The sequence below is a fragment of the Canis lupus genome, chromosome 26 (assembly GCF_048164855.1).
Source record: "Canis lupus baileyi chromosome 26, mCanLup2.hap1, whole genome shotgun sequence".
NCBI classification, from domain to species: Eukaryota; Metazoa; Chordata; class Mammalia; order Carnivora; family Canidae; genus Canis; species Canis lupus.
The window spans coordinates 24,972,238-24,994,653 of NC_132863.1; the positions used below are offsets into that span (position 1 = coordinate 24,972,238).

Sequence of the window (22,416 nt, forward strand, 5' to 3'; positions counted from 1 at the left end):
TACTCTCAGCTTGCTGAGAGGCCAATTTTAGTTTGAGTTTCCTCAATAGCAGACCCCAAGACAAAGATTTCAGTACAAGTGGTTTATTTGGGAAGTGGTCCCATGTTAGGGGCATGAGCAAGACAGGGAAGGGGGGCTAGTTATCAAGCAAGTGACCATTGCAGGCAGCCATAGTTCAGCCCTGCTGGGGAACTCTGAGAGTCAGTGTGGAGCACGCACCTCAGAGTTATCGGATGTGTTAATCCTCCAGACCTGCTGTGGGTGCCAGAGCAGGTGCCAGTGGCAAGCGAGAGCCCTCAGGCAGAAAGATATAGTAGTGGCAGTTGGAAAAGTTGGCTGGTGTGCAGCAAAGCAGTAAGCTAGAGGGGATTGGGTGGAGCACCTCCAGCATCTGCTTGCTGATGGCCACCTTCTTCCTCCCCAGGACCTTGGGATTCTCCAAGCGTGCAGCACAACATAATGGCTGAGAACACTGCTGTTAGAATCAGACATAATCCCATTGTGATGACCTAACAGGTCTGTGACTCAGTTTCCTCATTTGTAACAGGATGACAGTCGGCTGCATATCATTCCCTACTACCTTGTTACTCCAGGTATAGCTCAAACCGGCAGCACCAACAGCCTGTGAGAAACACAGAATCTCTGGCCCCACTCCAAACTCACTAAGTCAGAATCTACACTTTAATAAGAGCACCAGTGACTCATGTGAACATTTCTACTAGTACTTTCTAAAAAGAGACTGAAGTATTCCTACTAGACCAAATTGGTGGGCCATGGAGCAAATCTTCCTGGAGACCTGTTTGATTTGTCCGGCGCAGTGATCTTAAAAATCAGACTGGACGTGAGTCTCCAGTTCCCCATGCTGCCATCACTTCCTAATGCACTGCATTTTCTTTTTTTTTTTTTTTTAAGATTTTATTTATCTATTCATGATAGACACAGAGAGAGAGAACAGCAGAGAGGGAAGCAGGCTCCATGCAAGGAGCCCAATGCGGGACTCAATCCCGGGACCTCAGGATCATGCCCTGGGTGGAAGGCAGGCGCTAAACCACTGAGCCACCCAGGGATCCCCTGCACAGCATTTTCATTTATGCACCTTGCCAGACCCCTCTGGGCATCTGAGTTTGCAGCCTCCTCTGAAACCCATCCTATAACTAGCTAATATTTGCATAGCATAGCTTAGGTTTCTAAATTTAACATAAGGCACTGGAAAAAAAAAAGGGGGGGTTTTGAACCCAGACAGCTCTGGGTTTAAACCCTGATTTGGCTATCATAATGGTTGTATTATCTTGGGCAAGTTACTTCCCGCCTCTGACCCTCAGTGTCCACATCTGTAAAATGAGGATCAAAATACGTAACTGCAAGGTCATTGTATGGGTTGAAAATAATATCTGCAAAGCACCTGGGGGGGAAGTAGGAGCTCACTAAATTGAAATAATTAGTAGTAGCAGCTCTTATAATTATACAAGTCCAATGTGGACCCTGGATGTGTATTAGGATTATCCTCATTTTACACGAAACTAAGGCTCTGAGAGGTTAAAAATCTTCCCCAAGGTCACACAGTAGTGGAGTGAGGATTCAAACTCATATCCCCCTAGCTCTATATCTGCACTGTCCACTAGAATTTTCTGCCAGGATGAACGTGTTCCATATCTGTGTTATCCAATATGGTAGCCACTAGCCACACATGGCTACAGAGCACTTGAGATATGGCTGGTTTCAATTGAGACACACTCTAAGTATATACCACATGCCTGATTCTGAAGACTCAGTACAAGAACAAAGGATATAAAATATCTCTAATTTTTATATTAATTTTTATATGTTAAAATAATATTTTAGAAATCCTGGGTTAAAATATATAAGATTAATCTCACCTGCTTCTTTCTGCTTTTTTTTCACGTGGCTACTAAGGAAAATTACGATTACATATATGGATCATGATATGTTCCATTAGACAGTGGAATCCTAGAGTGTCTCTAATAGAATACCACCTGAGCCGAGGAGTTTAATATTTTCTAAAAACATATTTGCAACCTTCTGCCCACAAGCAAGGAGCCCTGTTCCATAGAATGGTCGAAGACCGTACCCACCAGAAAGAGACTTCAGGGCCCTCCTCTGAGCTCGATGACCCCTGACACCCAGAGGGGGTGGTTTTCCCTGGTCTCACAGTAGCCAGCAACACAGCTAGAATGACGTCCAAGGCTCCATAGCCCTATTCACCATTCAAGAGTACCTAATGGGATGTGGAAATCAGTGCTTTTGCTTCGGCAAATGGAACCCTGGGACAATATAAGTTGGAGTCCAAGAATCATGATCTTGAGAAGGAAGGATCCTTTGGGATGATTCACCGATGGAGCCAATCTCGAGTGAAGAAGCCCCCATCAGCACCTTAGGGCCATGTTATTTTGAGGGGAGGCTCTTGTTGTAGAGGAGGAAATCTGAGATGTCATGCCATACATTGCTATCCTGGTACAGGTATGTCATGGAGGACTGCAGTGAGGGCTGCAGAGTGGGCCGATGGTACTCAAAGAGCCACAGCACCAGCCCCCACACGACTGCGGTGAACAGACGGAATAGGTCCCACCTGGGTTCAGGAATGTAGCCCTTCTCCACGCCCAGGCGGCATAGAGCAAACAGGACTCGTGAGAGCAGGTACATGTTGATCTGCAGGGAGGGAATGACAGAGGATTATGGGAGGGCACAGCCACTGGGAACCTTCTGCCCAACCCCTGGAGGTACTGGAGCATCTACTGCACACTGGGTCAGTGTCTTGTCTTTCTTTTCTTTTCTTTTCTTTTCTTTTCTTTTCTTTTCTTTTCTTTTCTTTTCTTTTCTTCTTTTCTTTTCTTTTTCTTTCTTCCTTCCTCCCTCCCTCCCTCTTTCTTTCTTTCTCTTTCTTTTTAGTTTATTTATTTATTTTAGTAATCTTTAGACCCAATGTAGAGCTCAAACCCATGGCTCCAAGCTTAAGAGTCTCATGTTCTTCCAACTAAGCCAGCCAGGAACTCCTAGATCAGTGTTTTTCAAAGCTAGTATGCAAGAAGATTTGAAGTGGTAGGTAGTAGGTATTTTATTTTTTTATTTTTATTTTTTTTTAATTTTTATTTATTTATGATAGTCACAGAGAGAGAGAGGCGCAGAGACACAGGCAGAGGGAGAAGCAGGCTCCATGCACCGGGAGCCCGATGTGGGATTCGATCCCGGGTCTCCAGGATCGCGCCCTGGGCCAAAGGCAGGCGCCAAACCGCTGCGCCACCCAGGGATCCCCAGTAGTAGGTATTTTAAAGATTTTTTTAATTTATTCATTTGAAGGAGAGAGAGAGGGAAAGAGAGAGAGAGAGAGAGAGAGAGAGAGAAGGGGGAGTGGAGAGGCAAAGAGAGAAGGAGAGAATCTTAAGCAGGCTCCATGCCCAGCGCAGAGTGTGACGCCAAGGCTCAATCTCAAGACCCTGAGATTGTGACCTGAGGCAAAATCAAGAGTCAGATGCTCAACCAACTGAGCCACCCAGGCACCCTGTAGTAGATATTTTATAATGTTGCTATTTATTTCTATAATTATCATTCTTGTTCATTAAAATGTTTAGAAAATGAATATATTTACATGGTTCAAAAAGGTAGGGGCACCTAGTGGCTCAGTGGTTGAGCATCTGCCTTTGGCTCAGGTCGTGATCCTGGGGTCTTGAGATCGAGTCCCCCATCGGATTCCTCGCATGGAGCCTGCTTCTTCCTCTGCCTGTGTCTCTGCCTCTCTCTGTGTCTCTCATGAATAAATAAATAAAATTTAAAAAAAACAAAAACAAAAAGCAAAACAAAACAAAACAAAAAAACTGAAAGGTAACCGGACACCAAAAACCACGATCCACAAAAAAAAATTTTTAATTGACAAATTGGGGATCTCTGGGTGGCCCAGCGGTTTAGCGCCTGCCTTTGGCCCAGGGCCCAATCCTGGAGAACTTGGATCGAGTCCCACGTCGGGCTACCTGCATGGAGTCTGCTTCTCCCTCTGTCTGTGTCTATGCCTCTCTCTCTCTCTCTATGTCTATCATGAATAAATAATCTTAAAAAAAATAAAATAAAAATAAATAAAATTGATAAATTGGATCTCATCAAAATTTAAAATTGTTTGGTTGTGAAAGCCCATATGAAAAGGCTAAAAAGAAAAGCTGCAGCTGGGAGAAAATATTTACAAACACATATCTGACAAAAACTAGTATCTGGAATATATTTAAAAAAAAAAACTCTCAAAACTCAATGGTAAAAAAAGAAAAAATCCAATTAGAAAATGAGCAAAAGATGCAAACAGATGTTTGAACTGGTTCCACAGATGGAAAATAAGCACATGTAAAGATGTTCCCTAATGTTTAGCCATTAGGGAAATGCAAATTAAAACCACAATGAGAAGCACTACACACCTATCAAAATGGCTAAAAAAAATGTGATAAACCAAATGCTGGTTAGGATGTGGAGGAAATGGATCATTTGTATATTCCTGATGGAAATGTAAAATAGTACAGTCACTCTGTAAAATACATTGGCAGTTTCTTAAAAAATTAAACATGCAGGGGGATCCCTGGGTGGCTCAGCGGTTTAGTGCCTGCCTTTGGCCCAGGGCACAATCCTGGAGTCCCGGGATCAAGTCCCGCGTCGGGCTCCTGGCATGGAGCCTGCTTCTCCCTCTGCCTGTGTCTCTGCCTCTCTCTCTCTCTGTCTATCATGAATGAATGAATGAATGAATGAATGAATGAATTAAACATGCAGGGATGCCTGGGTGGCTCAGTGGTTGAGCATTTGCCTTTGGCTCAGGGCATGATCCTAGGGTCCAGGATCGAGCCCCACATCCGGCTCCTTGCAGGAAGCCTGCTTCTCCCTCTTCCTGTGTCTCTCATGAATAAATAAGTAAAATCTTAAAAAAAAAAAACATGCACGGAGGGTGCCTGGCTGGCTCAGTAGGTAGAATGTGCAACTCTTGATCTCAGAGTTCTGAGTTTGAGCCTCACATCGGGTATAGAGATTATGTAAAAATAAAAATCTTAAACAAAATTAAACATGCATGTATCATATGACCCAGCAATTGCACCCTTGGGCATTTATTTCAGAGTAACGAAAACCTATGGTCACCCTAAAACTTGTACAAGAATCTTCTTAGCTGTATTTCTAATAGCCAAAAGCTGGAAACAACCCAGTTGTCCTTCAGTAAGTGAATGTTTTAACAAAGAGTGGTGCATCTCTGCCCTGGAATGATCTATGGATACACACACACAACTTGGATGAATCTCCAGGGAATTATGCTGTGTGCAAGAAGCCAGTTCCCAAAGGTTACACACTGTAATGACTCTACTTATATAACATTTTTGAAATGATAAAATTTTAGAAATGGAGGTCAGAGTAGTTGTTGCCAGGGGTCAGGGAAAGAAAGGAAGAGAGAGGGAGATGGTATGACCAGGATTCCTAGCCCTTGGAAGTTCTTAGCCCAGGGCTCACTTGCTTGCTAGCTTTCTTCCTTTCTCTTTCCTTTTTTTTTTTTTTTTTTAAAGATTTTTATTTATTTATTTATTTATTTATTTATTTATTTATTTATTTATTTATTTATTTATTTATTTATTTTGACAGAGAGAAAAAGCATAAGTAGGCAGAGTGGCAGGCAGTGGGAGAGAGAGAAGCAGACTCCCGGCTGAGCAAGGAGCCCAATGTGGGGCTTGATCCCAAGATCCTGGGATCACAAACTGAGCTGAAGGCAGATGCTCAACCGACTGAGCCACCCAGGTGCCACTCCAACCAGTGACATTTTTAACAAAAAAGCAAACCTCGGGAAACTCAAAATACAAATTCTCCTATCTATCCTATCCCACAGTTCTGTGGTAAGTAAATTTCAGATGTATTGACACGCGTAAGGAGATGTCTGAATGAAGATGTAGGCTAGTGTGTGTGTCCTGGCAAAAGGCTAGAGAGCCCCTAGATAGTGTCCACCTAGAGACTGGGGATATCAAGACTGGTCCACCCACCCAACAGAGAGCTCTGCTCATGTTAAAAAGAAGGACAGACTGAAAGAAGGGTCTCACAGACACATTATTCTGTGAAGAAAAAGATAGTGTGATCTCATTGGTAGAAAACTCCTGGCATGTACAGACACAAGCACAGACAATTTCTGAAGCGCCACACAAGACACAGTTAAAGTGTTCCTGGACAGTGGCTTGACAATTGGAGGGGGATGGTAACGATCTTTTCAATATACCTTCTAATTTTATTGTGACCTACCCCCAAGCACTAGAAGCGTGCCAGGCACACAGGGGGTGCTTAGTCTGCTTTTTTTTTTTTTTTTTTTTAAGATTTTATTTATTTATTCATGAGAGACACACACACACACACAGAGGCAGAGACCCAGGCAGAGGGAGAAGCAGGCTCCATGCAGGGAGCCCGATGTGGGACTCGGTCCCGGGTCTCCAGGATCATGCCCTGGGCTGAAGGCAGGCGCTAAACTGCTGAGCCACCCCGGCGTCCCAGTCTGCATTTTTTTAAACGTGAAAATGAAACATGATTCTTAGAATTTGAAAGTATTTCTAAATTTGAGGGAGGCAAAGAGAGGGGCTGCCAACTTTTCATGTCACCCAAGAAAGACTTTAAAACAAGTGTTTCATTTCACCAAAAAAAGGGATTTTAACCCAGAAAAATGTCAGGATACAGAAAAAGAGATCATCCTCGGAGTGCAATAAGTTTTGTTTTATGAAAATGTTACTCCAGAGTCATCTTTTTTTTTTTTAAGTAAGCTTTATGCCTAACGTGGGACTTGAACTCATGACTCTGAGATCAAGAGTCATATGCTCTACTGACTGAGCCAGCCACCCAAGTGCCCCCAGAACCATTTTTTTTCTTATTTCACTGCACAGTGTCTTTGGTTTTTTTTTTATTTTTATTTTTTTTATTTTTTGTGTGTGTGTCTTTGTTTTTTAATCTTTGCTCCAGTGCTCACTTCAGCAGCATGTAGACTAAAATTACAATGATACAGAGAAGATTAGTATGGCTCTTGAGCAAGGATGACACAGAAATTCATGAAGAATTCCATATTTAAAAAAAAAAATCTTTGCTCCAGAGAACACCACATATATTGACTTGGGGAACCATGAATTTCAACAAGCTGTTTGGTTTACAGATGGTGAAACAGAGAGAAAGTGACCTTCCCAAGGTCACACAGGGACTGCTGGATCAAAGACCCTCAGATATGGAAGGGAGGAAAAAGCTCATCTTCTTTGACCTTCACCCAAATTTTATACCTGGACCATGTGCCTCCCCACCCAGCCCCCCAAGCCCTGAGCCCTATCCTGGGGAAGAGTCTTTACCTGGCTGTTGATGTTATTGTTATCTCCAAACACCAGCAGGCTCCCGATGAAGGCAGCCAGGAACGAGTGCACCTGGTAGGTGTCGCCCTGCACACGGGACTGCAGGGCGCAGAGCCCCTTATAGGTGAACACAAAGCAGGCCAGGTTCCGGGAGTGAGTGTACGTGGCTTGCAGGATGGCCCACAGCTTGTCCTGGAAGCTGCACAAACACAGGGGGCCCCCATGAGCACAGACCCAACTGTTCCAGGGGCATTCACCCATTGGGCATGCAAACCTGAACCAGCAAGGAGCTCAGGCCGGGACTCACCCACCCCAGGCCTCTAGCCTCCATGTCCTCAGGGCTTCTCCCCAACCAGATTTAGGCCTCGATTCCATGCCATTTCCTCAGAGAGGGCTTCCCTGACCATTCTGTCCCTTTTTCCTACTTTTCCTTCACAGCTCTTATACCAGCTGACATTAATATGCTTAATCCCTTCCCACTCCCCTAAGCTACCAGAGAGTGGTGTCTATACCTTGTTGATCCCCAGGGCCCAGAACAGGGCCTGGCACATAGTCGGTGCTCAGTAAATGGGTTTTCTCTTTTGGCATGAGCAGGTGAAGACATGAATGAAGGAGTAAGGGAGAGCCTACTATGTACTGGAACTGGGGGTATGATTCTGAGGAAAAATACTTGCTGCCTTCATAGGGTATGTGATCTAATGGGAGAGAAAAACATAAATAATCACAGAGAAAAAAAAAAAATCACAGAGCAAGGGTCAAACTTGGACCTTGACCAGAGATGATCCTGGGATCTGAAGGATGAGGAGTCAATGAGGTCGAGAGGGGGAAAGGGACTGCATACCAGGCAGAGGGATCAGCAAGTGCAAAGGTCCAGAGGAGAGACAGAGAGTGGGGAGTAAGGGGACAGAGAGAAACCATCAAGCCTAAGCAGAGAATGCGGGGAAAGTGGGGCCATGCTGTTTTGTCTTTATCCTGAGAAAAGTGCACTTTTTAAATTGGGAAAGGATTCTATTTATCCTTTATAATTAAGTCACTAGGGGGTAGTGAGGAGAACACAGGGGAAGGGCAACGTGTACTCTGGGAGGTCATTCAAGGATGATGCAACCAAGTGCTTTCAAGGCTAGATGAGAACCTTGAGGTGGGTCTATGTGGAAGTCTGCCAGGTGACTGGAGACAGCCAAGAGTCAGATGGTTCTTGCCTCAGAGGAACATGTGCCCAGTGTTGCCAGTTTTCTTTTTTTTCTTAATCTCTTTTTTTTTTTTTAAATAAACATTATGCCCAACCTGGGGCTCAAACTCAAAACCCCAAGATCAAGAGTCACATGCTGTACTGACTGACCCAGCCACATGCCTCTACTGTTGCCAGTTCTAATGAAAGAAAACTGGATTTCCCAGTTATTAAGTATTGGTGCTAATCTTGCCTTCAAAATGTTTCTAGAGGGCACCTGGGTGGCTCAATTGGTTAAATATCAGCCTTTGTCTCAGGTCAGGCTCCCATGATCTCAAGTTACTGCATCCTGGAATCCAGCTCAGCGTTGGGCTCCCTCCTCAGTGAGGAGCCTCCTTCTCCCTCTGCCCCTCCTCCTGCTCCTGCTCTCTGTCAAATAAATGAATAATAATAAAAAAAAATCTTAAGGGACACCTGGGTGGCTCAGCAGTTGAGCGTCTGCCTTTGGCTCAGGGCATGATCTCGGGGTCCAAAGATTGAGTCCCACATCGTGCTCTCTGCAAATCTTTTTTATTTTTATTTTTTTAAAGATTTTTATGTATTTATTCATGAGAGACACAGAGAATAGAGAGAAAGACAGACAGGCCAGCAGAGGGAGAAGCAGGCTCCATGCAGGGAGCCCGATCCAGGACTCGATCCCAGGTCTCCAGGATCATGCCCTGGGCTGAAGGCAGCACTAAACCGCTGAGCCACCTGGGCTACCCTAAAAATCCTTTTAAAAAAAATCTTAGGGGATCCCTGGGTGGCTCAGTGGTTTAGCACCTGCTTTCAGCCCGGGTCGTGATCCTGCGTTGGGCTCCCTGCACGGAGCCTGCCTCTCTCTCTCTCTCTCTGTACCTCTCATGAATAAATAAATAAAATCTTAAAAAAAAAAAAAAAAGTGTTTCTAGAATCTTTTTTTTTTTCTAGAATCTGATCACTTCTCACCTAACTGCCACCACCAATGCCTGAGGAACCAGCATTGCTCACCTTGATCATTGCCTGTTTTGTTCACTGTTCTATCCTTAGTACCTAAAACAGTGTCTGGTACATAGCAGATGTTCAATAAATATTTACCATTTGAATGAATGAGTTCAATTTTAAGAAAATGGAGGGTAGGGATGCCTGGGTGGTTCAGTGGTTGAGTGTCTGCCTTTGGCTAAGGGCGTGATCCTGGAGTCCCGGGATCGAGTCCTGCATTGGGCTTCCTGCATGGAGCCTGCTTCTCCCTCTGCCTGTGTCTCTGCCTCTCTCTGTCTCTCATGAATAAATAAATAAAATCTTAACAAAAAAAAATGGAGGGTAAAAAAACAAAAATCAATGAATCGGGGGCACCTAGGTGGCTCAAGTGGTTGAGTGGTGTATGCCTTTGGCTCAGGTCAAAATCCCGGGGTTCTAGGATCGAGTCCTGCATCAGACACCTTGCAGGAAGCCTGCTTCTCCCTCTGCCTATGTCTCTGCCTCTCTTTGTGTCTCTTATGAATAAATAAATAAAATCTTTAAAAAGAAAATCAATGAGTCAATAAAAGCAAAAATACAAAAGCAGGGCCGAATTCCAGCCCCATGTTGGGTGTAGAGATTACTTTAAAAAAAAAACAAAAAAAAAAACAATCCTGGGGCACCTGGGCAGCTCGGTTGATTAAGCATCTGACTTCAGCTCAGGTCATGATCTTGGGCTCCTGGGATTGAGCCTTGTGTAGGGCTCCCAGCTCACTCAGGAGTCTGCCTCTCCCTCTCCCTAGGCCCCTCCCCCTGCTCACACTCACTCTCTCTCTCAAATAAATAAATATAACCTTAAAAAAAAAAAAAAAGAGCAATCCTTAAAAAAAGAAAAAAAAGAGAGAGAGAGACAATCTTGCAGGCTGGATTTGGCTGATGGGCTATCCATGTGTGTTCCTTACAAGCTCCAGGTGAGGTTCTATACATTACAAACCAGGACAGAGTAGTTTCCGAGAAGTGCCGTGAGGACAACGTTATGAGGGATGGAGGAAGACCAAGAAGTCTGGGTGAGCGAGGTAGGTCACGAACAGTTTTCCCAAGGAAGCGATCCTCACATAACTGGTGTGGGTTGCCAGGAAGGAAATAAAGGTGGGGTAGAAGAGGAAAGAGTACGCCTGGAGGGGGTTACTGCATCTGCAATGTGTGGAGGTGGAACCCCATGTGGCATGGCAGCAAGTCCCAGGTGCCAGGGGTGCTCCAGTGTGCAAGGGAATAGTGTGGGTTACAGCGGAGGCCAGGCAGCAGAGGGCCTTATGGTTGTCTTTTTTTTTTTTTTTTTTTAGTTTTTAATTCCAGCATAGTTAACATACACTATTATATTAGTTTCAGGTGTACAATAGAGTGATTCAATACGACTAGTCGCAGAGAGCCTCTTAAGGAATGAAGCTAGGCTTCTTTGGGGTACAGTGGGAGCCAGGGTGGTTTTTGAGCATGAATAAGAGAATCAGGGTCATACTTAAGGAGATAGATGGTGGTGTCAGGTGGACAGGCTAGACCTAGCTAGGAAGCTACTTGCAGGTATGCTGCTGCTGAGGGCTAACCGGACTCTCCCCCGGTCTGAGAGGTGTGCAGAGGGGGTGGGTACCTGCCACTCCGGAAGAGAAAGGTCATGACCAGCGCGTGAGGGGCCCGGATTTTGGCTCCATAGCTGTAGAAACGAAAGGAAACAGTTACTACAGCATCACTGCCTCACATTCTCTTTCTGGGCTCTCTGACTCCTTGTCCCCTGCTCTAGCCCTAATCCTAATGTTACCCTGGAAGGGGAGATAATGCTGGCTTTCATGTTAGATCTGGGTTCAAATCCCAGCTCTGACACATTCCGGTCGGGGGGGGGGGGGGGGGGGGCGGGGCTCAGGCTTGCTATTTAACTTCTCTGAGCCTCAGTCTGCCTAACAGCAAAAGAGGACGTCCAGCTAGAGGGCTGGTTATAATTTAAATGAAAGGCGACAATGTGTGTCAAAGGCCTCCACTGTCCCCACCCAACTGGAGTTGCTCCCTCAGTTCCACCCTGACTTTCCCAGTAGAGTCAGACTCATCTTTTTAAAACTTAAATCATATCACATCCCAACTTAAAAGCTGCCTATACTTTTCCAGTACTCAAAATAAAATCCAGTCTCCTCCCACAGCCTTGAAAGTGCTGCAAGATTTGGCTCCTGCTTGCTTCTCCTACCTCTCACACCTCTCTTCTGTTCAAGCCCCATGGCCTTCCTGGAGCTCCTCTGACCTGCCAGTTCTCCCCTGCCTCTGGGCAGGCTGTTCCCTCCGCCCAGACTGCTCCTTCTTACTCCTCACGTAGCCACCAAGTCCTCAGCTGGCACCTCTATGGAGGCTCCTTACCCACCAGACGAGGTGAAGGCAATATTTTCATTGCCACAGAGCTCCAAGCTTCTCTGCAGCATTTTACACTCTGGATCATTTCTGGAAAGTTCTATCTTTCGCTTGGTCAATCTTAAAATTAACAAAGTTCCTAAAGCAGTTGCTGAGTAACATTGTACTTCCTTCTACTTGTTCAAAATGTATTTCTTTCCAACTATTATACACAGGAGGACCTCAGCTTTGTAAAAATGGATTTAAAGGGACGCCTGAGTGGCTAGGTGTTGAGCACTTGCCTTCGGCTCAGGGTGTGATCCTGGAGTCCCAGGATCGAGTCCCAGATCGGGCTCCCTGCATGGAGCCTGCTTCTCCCTCTGCCTTTGTCTCTGCCTCTCGCTATCTCTCATGAATGAATAAAATCTTTTAAAAAATGGATTTTAAAAAAGACTGGAAGGAAATATACCACAATATTGTTAGCCATGTTCCCTGAGCTATAGGAATATGGGAATTTACAATTGTCCTTTTAAAACTTTTCCATATTTCCAAAATGATCTGTAACGGTTAAGCACTGCTTTTAAAATTAAAATAATTGAGGGGCGCCTGGGTGGCTCCATAAGTTGAATGTCCAACTCTTGATTTTGGCTCAGTATGACCTCAGGGTGGTGAGATTGAGCCCCAGACTCAGCACACTCAGAGGAGAGTCGGCTTGAGATTCTCTGGCCCTCTCTCTCTGCCCCTCCCCACCTGGTGCATGCCTTCTCTCTAAATAAGAGCACCTGGGTGGCTCTGCTGGTTAAGCACCTGCCTTTGGCTCAGGTCGTGACTCCGGAGTCCTGGGATCCAGCCCCCAATCAGGTTTCCTGCTCCCTTGGGGGCCTGCTTCTCCCTCTGCCTTCCCCCCTGCTTGTGTATTTTCTGTCAAATAAATAAAATCTTAAAAAAACAAAAACAAAAAACAGCGCACAGATAGGTGGCCCCAAGGTTTGAAGAGAGGCAGTCCAGAGGCACTCTCACCACCATGCCACAGTGCGACTAGCAAGTCAACTCCAAGAAGACACATCTTTGTTCGGTTTGTTTACTGTGCATCCCCTGTTAGCACAGTAGGCTCTCAATGAAAGATAGCGGTTATGCATGAGTTTTAAAGGAGGGGGACTTCCCTCCAGTTCCCAACCACGTGAAATGACCCCATGACCTCTTTTCCAGCAGATCTGATAGCCAGGGTGGAATCAATTTTCCCCACAAACATCTGTAGCTTCTTTTAGTCATTGTCACTCCTCAAGCTTATGCCCCAGGAGTTCCCCTGGCCGGATGGGGGGCTTAGAGCTAGAGCCATACAGATGAGGAGTGAGAAACGGGATGGGAGCCCACAAGCAGCTTAATGGTGAGAGCAGAGACGGAGGCGCCGCTGGCCTGCTAGATGCCAGTGGCCACTTCTCCTTGTGCAAAAGGGGCCGTTGAAGCCAGACACACCCAAGATCACAAAGCAGGGTGGTGGGGAAGGTAGGCCCGAACGGGGATGAAAGGGCTGGCCTGGGAGGTGGTCAAGGCAAGTGGGCCAGGTTGCAAAGCATGGAGGACCCGAAACTGCCCCACCCGGGAAGGCGCACGGCACCCCAAATCCCCAGCGCCCACTGTGCAGATGGTGGGCTCCGAGGCCTGGAGACACGCTAGGGCTGCTCAAGAACACACAGCGTGGCGACGGGCCCAGGGTCCGCTGCTCGGACCCTAGCCGGACCCAGCCCACCGCCCCCGCGCAGCCCCACGGCCCCACTCACACTGCCCCGTTCCGGAAGCCCTTAAGCATGGCCAGCGCGGCGTGGTACCGGCGCTTGCGCAACAGCGCATTGACTGCATGGAGCAGAGCCGGCAGCTGCGGCGGGACGGCCATAGCTCGGGAGGCGCGAGGGGTGCAGGCGAGCAGCACCAGCCGCACTGACAGCCCGGGTTCCGGCGGCGCAGCCCGCAGCCCCGGGCCGAGCAGCGGCGTCTCGGCGCTCACAGGCTGCGTCTGCTGTCACTCTCGCGGGAGAGCCTATCAGACGGCTCACGCGGGGCACCGGAGGCTCGCACTTTCCCGAAGAGCGGTCTGATGATGGGAAGGGTGGGAACGCTGGTAACCAATCACAGTGGGCGCCGCCCCACTCGCCCGAGGGAGGTCGGAATCCCGCACCTGCCGCTGGGCCGACCGTAGCCTGTTTCCAGCTGCTCGGAAGGGGGTTTCTTGAAAGAGGAGCTGCCCTCCCTAGAATTAGGGGAGTGACCCCGAGAGGAGCCAGGACTCATCAACACAAGACAATTCTGGTTGGGTAACCGTGATCATAGCAAACTTCTCATTAAGTCATAAATCAAATGACACCTCAAGGGCTTCCATTTATTCTTCAAATCCAAACCCCTTGCCACAGTCCACAAGAGGGACTATAACCTGGCCTCTCCTTCCTTCTCCAGCCTCATATCCTGTTACTCGCCCCCTCATTCACTCCTCTCCAGCTAAATTGTCCTCCTTGCCATTCCTTGAGCAGGCCGAGAAGGCTCCTGTCTCAGCGCCTCTGCACCTGTTTCCCTGACCGGTATGCCTGACTCCCATGGTGGGCTCCTTCTCCATCTTCAGGTTTCAGATCAAATGCTACCTCTTCAGAGAGGGCTTCCTAGATGTCCCATCTAAAGAAGCACTGCCCTCTCTTTTATTTTCTTCATATAACTTTTCACTCTTTGAAATGGTTTGTTACAGGTCCATTGTCCATCGTCCCTATCAGGCTGTAAATTCCATGACCGCAGAAACCTTGTCTGTCTTGTTTTCTGCTGTAACCCCAGCACTTAGCACATGGTCGGTGTCCAACATATACTTGTTGAAGCAATACAGTTTGGGGTTGACATCCTCCAGAGTACTGGTGGGTGGAATTTATGTGTGTCACTATGTGCAGTTGTCATTGGATAATTGCTACACGTTGAGCGGGCGGTCTGGCTTGAGAGGGTATCCCCTAGTACTTGGGCCATGTGGTATTTATCCATTGTATTATTGCCTGGGTCAGTGTCAGAAGATGGTGTCAGAGGTCAGTGAAGGATTATACTTGGTCTATTTTATCACTGAAACTGGATTCTTTCTTTCTTTCTTTCTTTCTTTCTTTCTTTCTTTCTTTCTTTCTTTCTTTCAATTCTTTTTGGTAATAGTGAACTAGTTTATTCAGTTAATCTTTCCTTTGAAAATAGTGGCAATGTTACATAAAATATAAAAAATATTCTCCTTGGAGATGCCTGGGTGGCTCAGTGGTTGAGTGGCTGCCTTTGGCCCAGGGCGTGATCCTGGAGTCCTGGGATCAGGTTCTGCATCCGGCTTCCTGCATGGAGCCTGCTTCTCTCTCTGCCTGTGTATCTGCCTGTCTCTGTGTGTCTTTCATGAATAAATAAAGATATTTTTAAACAATAAAATAAAAAATCCTCCAAAAACACTGAAACAGGGATGCCTGGGTGGCAGAGCGGTTGAACGTCTGCCTTTGGCTCAGGCTGTGATCCTGGGATCCGGGATCAAGTCTCACATTGGGCTCCCTGCATGGAGCCTGCTTCTCCCTCTGCCTATGTCTCTGCCTCTCTCTCTCTCTCTTTCTGTCTCTCATGAATAAATAAATAAAATATTTTTAAAAACACTGAAACATTTGTAGGTGGCTGTCTTCTTCTTATCTTCACATGTTTCTTCCCTCCGTACATACCTGTGTCCAAATTTCCTTTTTATATAAGGACACCAGTCATACTGGATTAGGACTCACCTATATAACTTCATTTAATCTTAAATACTTCTTTAAAGGCCCAATCTCCAAATACAGTCACATTCTGAGGTACTAGGGGTTAGAATGTCAACATATGAATTCGGGAGGGAGCGGGGGGGACACAATTCAGGCCATAGCAACCATCATGTTTTGCTGTCTCCTACCAATACCAATGAACAAGATGTCAGGACCCAGCATTGCAATGTGTGTCCTCACTTCCTTTCCCTTGCAGCTGGGCAACTAGTTTAAGCTGCTCATGATTTCTCCCATCCCCATGGAGAAGTTAACTTTTCTGGGGTGGCTGAAGCACTCATTGTAGAGGGGAAGTTTTCCACTTTCCCTCTGGAACACTAGAACTTCCAAACACTGGAAGCTTCCCAAACTTTCCCTCCTCCCTGCTTGGCTCCATACCTAGAATTGCCATATTTCTTATACCAGGAGTCTCTAAGCTGTGATTTGATTCAGTTCAGTGCCAACCAACTACCCCTAAGGAAATAGGACCTAGGACTGATAAGTTTGGGTGGAGGAAGAGATAGAGGTGAGGAGCAGAAAGTTCAGAGCAGGGGTTTGCCTGAATGGGGAGCCTGCTTAAGATAGGTTCCACATCCCTGAAAGCTCATTCAGTTGTTTCATCAGTCAAGGAGTCAATTAACAAGCATTTCCCAGGTTACTCTATGTCTGGCTCTGAGTTTCAAGCAGAATGGATGAAGCAGCTTCCCTGCCCAGAGAGCTCCTATGGTGGGAGGATGTGAAGGAAAGGGGAATTTCCAAGAAAAGTATCACATGATAGCAGTAGTACCAGGTACTGTGAGAAACAGGAATAGCAAGGGAGAGAGGGATCCCATCCAGGCAAATCAGGGAAAGCTTTTTAGAGGAAGCACAAAGGCAAGTTTGTGTTGTTCCAAAGAGGGTGAAAGAACAGCATTTTGGTAAGAAAACAGAATTTGCAAAGGCCTGAAGGAAAGATAAAAATCAACTATGTGCATTCGGGCATGTGGATGGCTCAGTTGGTTGGGCGTCTGCTTTCTGCTTGGGTCATGATCCCAGGGTCCTGGGATCAAGCCTAGCATTGGGCTCTTTGCTCTGTGGGGAGCCTGCTTCTCCCTCTCCTTCTGCCTACCACTCGGCCTACTTTTGTGCTTGCTTACTCTAATAGATAAATAAAATCTTTTAAAAAATCAACTATGAAAAAAAAAATAAAAAAATAAAAAAAATAAAAAAAAAATAAAAAATCAACTATGTGCATATATACCTGGATATATGAAAATATATGGAAAACTGCCAAGACTAGTGTTAGAGGAATCTTTTACTGTCCAGTGCCTCCCATCACCCTCAGGACTAAACCTCAGCCCCCCCGACTGGCCTTGTCTGCCTCTCCATCCTCATCTTCCTGTACCCATACCTCACTTATCATCCTCAGTTGCTCCTTTATAGTCTTTGGCCTTCTTTCATTGAGACCTCAGGGTGTTTTTACTTGCCCAATATGATACAGCTAATAAGCTCTGCGTGGTTTCCTTTTCTCCATGTGACTCCATCTCTTTCTTTCTTTTTTTTTTTTTTTTGTGACTCCATCTCACTTCTCAAGTCCACCTCCTCAGAGAGGCCTTCCCTGACCACCCTGTCTAAAGTAGCTTCCTTTCCTCCAGAGGGGGGAAAAATTACAGTCACAGAATATTTCTCTATTTTTTTCTTGTGTATAGTCAGTCCATCTTTCCTGCAGGACTATGACTCCATGAAAGCAAGGATTTTTGTCTTTATGTTCATGGCTATGACCCCAGTATCTAGAACAATGTCTAACACAAAATGTATATAATAAATATTTTATTTATTTTATATTTATAAGATTTTTTTTGAATTTTTTATAAGCTTTTATTTCAGTGATCAAAAGAACGCAGTAAGTGGAATCTATACTAGGTTAACATTAGGCATGCACCTCTACCTGAAACTGCTGTTAGCCTTTGACTGGCCTAAATCTTTATAACCTATTTAGGCACATCTTTGAATTTTTTGGACCCTGATATACAGGGTAAGTAAGCTTCTTCCTTGTGGCAGGTTAGTACTGAGAAATATGCTCACTGGCTAGATTCCTTTATATCTAAAGACCTCTAGACACTCTAGTACAGGCTACCTGTACTACCTTGAGATACCTTATACATTAAAGTAAATCACAGCATAAGGGAAGGAGATAATCTAGAAAGTTGAGTGTATTGTATTAACATCCCATAGATTTCTTTCCAGCACTGATAGTCAAACACTAGATAAGGAGGCCTATAGTTAAGTACCAAATTACTTTTCTCCACCTGCTACCCTTTCTGAGAGACACAAAGATGTATCAATCTCCCCAGAAATCTGAAATAAATCCACACAAATGACAGATTTTACTTTATGTGGTCCCACTATCAAATTAGAGAAAGCAGTTCTACTATCAAAATTATAGAGGGCAGTTTATGGGACTTTGAGAAAGCATAGTCTCATATACAGTAATATGCATCTAGTAGTTTTCCCATTCATCTGTCAATTGTTTTCACAAGATTAGCATTAAAAAAACACAACTAAATACATATATGACCCTCAAACCCCCCCCCCCCACAGAATTGGTCTTTGTTCATTCTCAGATGACAGGATGTCCCAAGAGTGACAAAGGTGGGAGCCAATCCCCCCATAGCCTTTTCTTCAACTATCCCATCGACCGTTCTTCATTTCTTGAATTAGCTTCCTTTTCCAAAGAGGTAATGCTGAGATCAGTCAGAAATGCTTTCTGAGAAAGCTGGCTTGGATTTCTGGGTCTGTTCCAGTCGATTCAAGATGAATTGGCTTGTATCAATGAAGCGCTCAACGCAGTTCACAAAACAGGCCTCAGCCCGACTGTCCAACTTTGGCCCAGGCTTGTCCATGCACTTCTCCCAACAAAGTTCCGTCATCTGGTGCACCAGTTGCTGGAAGCGTTGCTTTTGAGTCTCCACCTCGATGAAATGCTGCAGCTGTGGATCCACCGAGCCCAAACCCGCCACGAATGAAGATGAGGAGGAATCCATCCCAGCACCGCCACACGTGCCTAGACGAACTGTGCTCCAACTCACCGACCTTCACGTGTCTCCGCGACGGAACCGGAACCACAACCTATTTCTAAGATTTTATTTATTTATTTGAGAGAGAAAATGAGCATGGAAAGGGGCATGGGGAGAAGAAGTAGGCTCCCTGCTGAGCAGGAAGCCTGATGTGGGACTCCATCCCAGGACCCTGAGATCATGACTTGAGACAAAGGCAGAGGCTTAATCAACTTGAGCCACTCAGGCACCCCTTTAATAAATATTTTAAATTACAGTTAACCCTTGAATAATGGGTTTGAGCTGTGCAGGTGAATATTTTATTCTATAGTGCTATAAATGTATTTTCTCTTCTGATTTTTTTCTTTCTTTTTTTTTTTTTTTAAGATTTACCTTATTTATTTTAGAGAGGGAGAGAGAGAGAGCAAACACCAAGTAGGGGAAAGGACAGAAAGGGAAGGAGAGAGAGAATCCTAAGCAGACTGCCCACTGAGTGCTGAGCCTGACTCGAGGCTTGATCTCACAACCCTGAGACCGTGACCTGAACAGAAACCAAGAGTCAGAAGCTTAACCTACTAAGCCACCCAGGCACGCCTGGCCTTTTAAAAAAGATTTTAGGTAATCTACACCCCATGTGGTGCTCAAACTCACAACTCCGAGTATTTTTTTTTAAGATTTTATTTATTAATGAGAGACAGAGAGAGAGAGAGAGAGAGAGAAGAGAGAGAGACACAGAGAGATACAGGCAGAGGGAGAAGCAGGCTCCATGCAGGGAGCCCATCGTGGGACTCGATCCCGGGACTCTAGGAGCACGCCCTGGGCCAAAGGCAGGTGCTAAACCGCTGAGCCACCCAGGGATCCCCCAACTCCAAGATTGAGTCACATGTTCTACCGTCTAAGCCAGCCAGATGCCCCCTTCCTTATGATTTTTTTTTTTTTTTTTAATGATGGTCACACACAGAGAAAGAGACACAGGCAGAGGGAGAAGCAGGCTCCATGCACCGGGAGCCCGACGTGGGACTCGATCCCGGGTCTCCAGGATCACGCCCTGAGCCAAAGGCAGGCGCTAAACAGCTGCACTACCCAGGGATCCCCCTTATGATTTTCTTAATAGCATTTTCTTTTTTCTAGCTTTATTATAAGAATACAGTATATAACACATATAATACACCAAATATTTGTTAACTGACTTTATGCTATTGGTCACAGTAGGCCATTAGTAGCTACATTATGGGGGAGTCAAAAGTTATACACAGGATTTTCTTTTTTTTTTTAAAGATTTTTTTTTAAAATTTTTATTTATTTATGATAGTCAGAGAGAGAGAGAGAGAGAGGCAGAGACACAGGCAGAGGGAGAAGCAGGCTCCATGCACCGGGAGCCCGACGTGGAATTCGATCCCGGGTCTCCAGGATCGCGCCCTGGGCCAAAGGCAGGCGCTGAACCGCTGCGCCACCCAGGGATCCCTACACAGGACTTTCAACTGTGTGCAGGGTTGGCACCCCAACCCCGTGTTGTTCAAGCGTCAATTCTAATTAGGTGAGTGTGAATGTATTACTACTTGAATAATTTTTAAAAAGAACAGTTATATATTGAGAAGCTCTTGAAGGGGAGAGAGGATGAGAATCTGAGGTCACTGCATCAATGGGGATGTTGAAGGAAATGCACGGAGGAAGGAACAATGGCCTCACTCCTGTCAGAGAGGCAACAGAAAGGGGGGATTTAGAGCTTGAGGAGGGCCCTGGGTCTCCAAAATTCCCAGGAAAGGTGGTGAGGCATACAATCTAGGAAAAGAGTAGGTTCTTCAATGAGAGACATTTGCTCAGGGTTTTCTGTGTCATAGCAAGGGCGAATAGGAAGGGGGAAAGTGTATAGTATTGGGGGAAACAGGGGTGGTATTTGGAGCAAGATGGGGAGTTCACCAGTAGCAATAGGCCTTGAGGGGGTATGTAGGTGGAAGATCTGTGAGGCAATTTATCAGGAACAATGGCTGGTAGTGTTCCTCAAGGGAAAAGGACCTTTGAACAAATATTTTTTACTCTTAGGAATTATATTTATTTAGTGAATATGAGAAAATGAAAATTCTGATTTTTATGGCTATTACTTTGGATGACACTAAAAGAGGCATTTAAGAAAAAACAATGAGAACATTTAGAGTCAAATTCACGGTAGTCCAATTGTTGGATCTGGCTACATTCATAGGAGATCATGATTGATGGTACCTCTCTGGTTGCCTCTCCCCTCCACACACTCCTCGACTCTTCCTTGTGGTCCAAGTGTACTTCTTTGGAACCAGCGTCACACCTTGTAATTAAATAATTTTCAGGATTGAATGTCTGTCTGCTTCCCCCATCCCTGACTCCAGGGGAAAGGAGCACTGGGCCCTGGAGCTATTATAGGACTTGGTGCGTAGGAGACCCTCAAGTAGTGGTTAATGGAGCATGAACTAGGAAGAGATAGAGACTGGCATGGGATGGGGGAGGGGGTGTCCCAATGAGGACTGGAGTGGGGGAGAAATCCCTGGGAGACCTGGATAGGCTCTCTATAAGGCTGTGCTGGAGGTTGCTGAGGTGGGTACTGGGGTTTAACTGACAGAATGGGCAATCCCACGAGGCAAGGATGGAGGTCCCCAGAAGGTGGAAATGGGGGGTTAAGCCACAGCCATGGGTGAATCTCTGAGATGATGGGGGAGTAAGACCAGGCTGAGCTGGGAGGCACTTCAGGAGACAGGTGGCTCCCTATAGGTAGAGACGGGGTTCACTGTGGTTGCGGGCTGTAAGTGTGTGATAAGGGGTGAAAATCAGTCGTGTACAGCTAAGGCAAAGGTCTTGGTTACGTGGAGGTCCTCGTGACAGAGTTGGGTGGTCCGGGTTAGGCGGGGGATACCATGCCCTGTGGAAATAAGCTCCATGTTGCAGAACTGGGGGTCTCACGTGCAGGGGCGGGGTGGCAAGCCCAGATAGTATGAGGGGTCCCAAACCCAATTGGGAGGCCCTCCGTGTGCGGCTGGGATGGGGGCAGTGTGCGGAACTGGGGGTTCAAGTGAGACAGGGATGGGGGTCCACATCCCGGTGCCCGGGTTACCCAGGCGGGGCCAGGGGAGCCACGGCTGAATTTCCAGGACGAGGGGGGGGCTCGGCGGCAGCTCCCGAGCGCCCCCTGGCGGCCCTGACCCCACCGCGGTTCCCACAATGCTCACGTAGCCCCGCATCAGCTCCCGAGACGGCGGCAGCTCCAAGATGGCGCAGACGATTTTCGAGGCCCTGGAGGGTGAGCGGCGGCGGGGCCCGGGGAGGCGGCTGTTCCGCGTTGCGCCCCCTCCCGCCGCGTCCTCGCAGCGCCGGGCCCAGGGCGCGTGGCGGCCGCGGGGCGGAGGGCGCCAGGGCCGGAACAGCCGCGGGGCGGGAGCGGCACGGGCGGGAACAGCCGCGGGAGCCGAGGCTCGGCGGGTGGGGGGGGCCGGGACCGGAACAGCGGCGGAGATGAGGCTCTTTGGCGGGGGGCGGGGGCATCGGTCCAGAACAGCGGCGAGAGCCGAGGCCCGGCGGGGGGGGTAGCGGGACGGGAACAGCGGGGAGAGAAGGCCCCGTGGGGGGAGCACCGGGGCAGAACAGCCGGGGAGGCGCGGCCGGGGCCGGGGAGGGTGGCCTTGGACAGGAACAGCGTCAGCCCAGAGGGCCTGCGGGCCGGCGCGGGAGGGGTTTCCTGGAGGGAACAGCCGGGGAGGCCGAGCTGCAGGGGCCTGGGAGAGCGT

At 46.9% G+C, this 22,416-nt stretch overlaps 2 protein-coding genes, 1 non-coding gene and 1 pseudogene across 6 annotated transcripts in view; 2 read left to right on the top strand and 2 right to left on the bottom strand.

Annotated features, from left to right (window-relative positions):
• Positions 1-888: 888 nt before the first annotated feature.
• PXMP4 (peroxisomal membrane protein 4) lies at positions 889-13,833 on the bottom strand. Of its 3 annotated transcripts, XM_072800624.1 has the most exons (4): positions 13,632-13,833; positions 11,129-11,191; positions 7,338-7,536; positions 889-2,667 (listed from the first exon to the last, which is right to left on the bottom strand). In XM_072800624.1, the coding sequence occupies exons 1-4, from the start codon at positions 13,742-13,744 to the stop codon at positions 2,404-2,406; spliced, it is 639 nt and encodes a 212-aa protein (XP_072656725.1). In that variant the 5' UTR covers positions 13,745-13,833; the 3' UTR covers positions 889-2,403. The 3 variants fall into 3 exon arrangements, with proteins under 3 accessions (XP_072656725.1, XP_072656727.1, XP_072656726.1); XM_072800626.1 differs by lacking the exon at positions 7,338-7,536 and having other exon boundaries at positions 13,632-13,829; XM_072800625.1 differs by lacking the exon at positions 11,129-11,191 and having other exon boundaries at positions 13,632-13,826.
• LOC140618895 (U6 spliceosomal RNA) lies at positions 6,963-7,069 on the top strand. Its single transcript, XR_012018893.1, has one exon. It is a non-coding gene; the product is annotated as a U6 spliceosomal RNA (small nuclear RNA).
• A 3,970-nt stretch (positions 13,834-17,803) lies between the features above and the next one.
• LOC140618340 (mitochondrial import inner membrane translocase subunit Tim8 A pseudogene) lies at positions 17,804-22,015 on the bottom strand (annotated as a pseudogene).
• ZNF341 (zinc finger protein 341) overlaps positions 21,799-22,416 on the top strand; it is a 46,999-nt gene continuing 46,381 nt past the window's right edge. For both annotated transcript variants that reach the window (XM_072800627.1, XM_072800629.1), the window contains exon 1: positions 21,799-21,932. In XM_072800627.1, the coding sequence (XP_072656728.1) occupies positions 21,902-21,932 (31 nt within the window). In that variant the 5' untranslated portion in view covers positions 21,799-21,901. The remainder of the gene's footprint in view (positions 21,933-22,416) is intronic.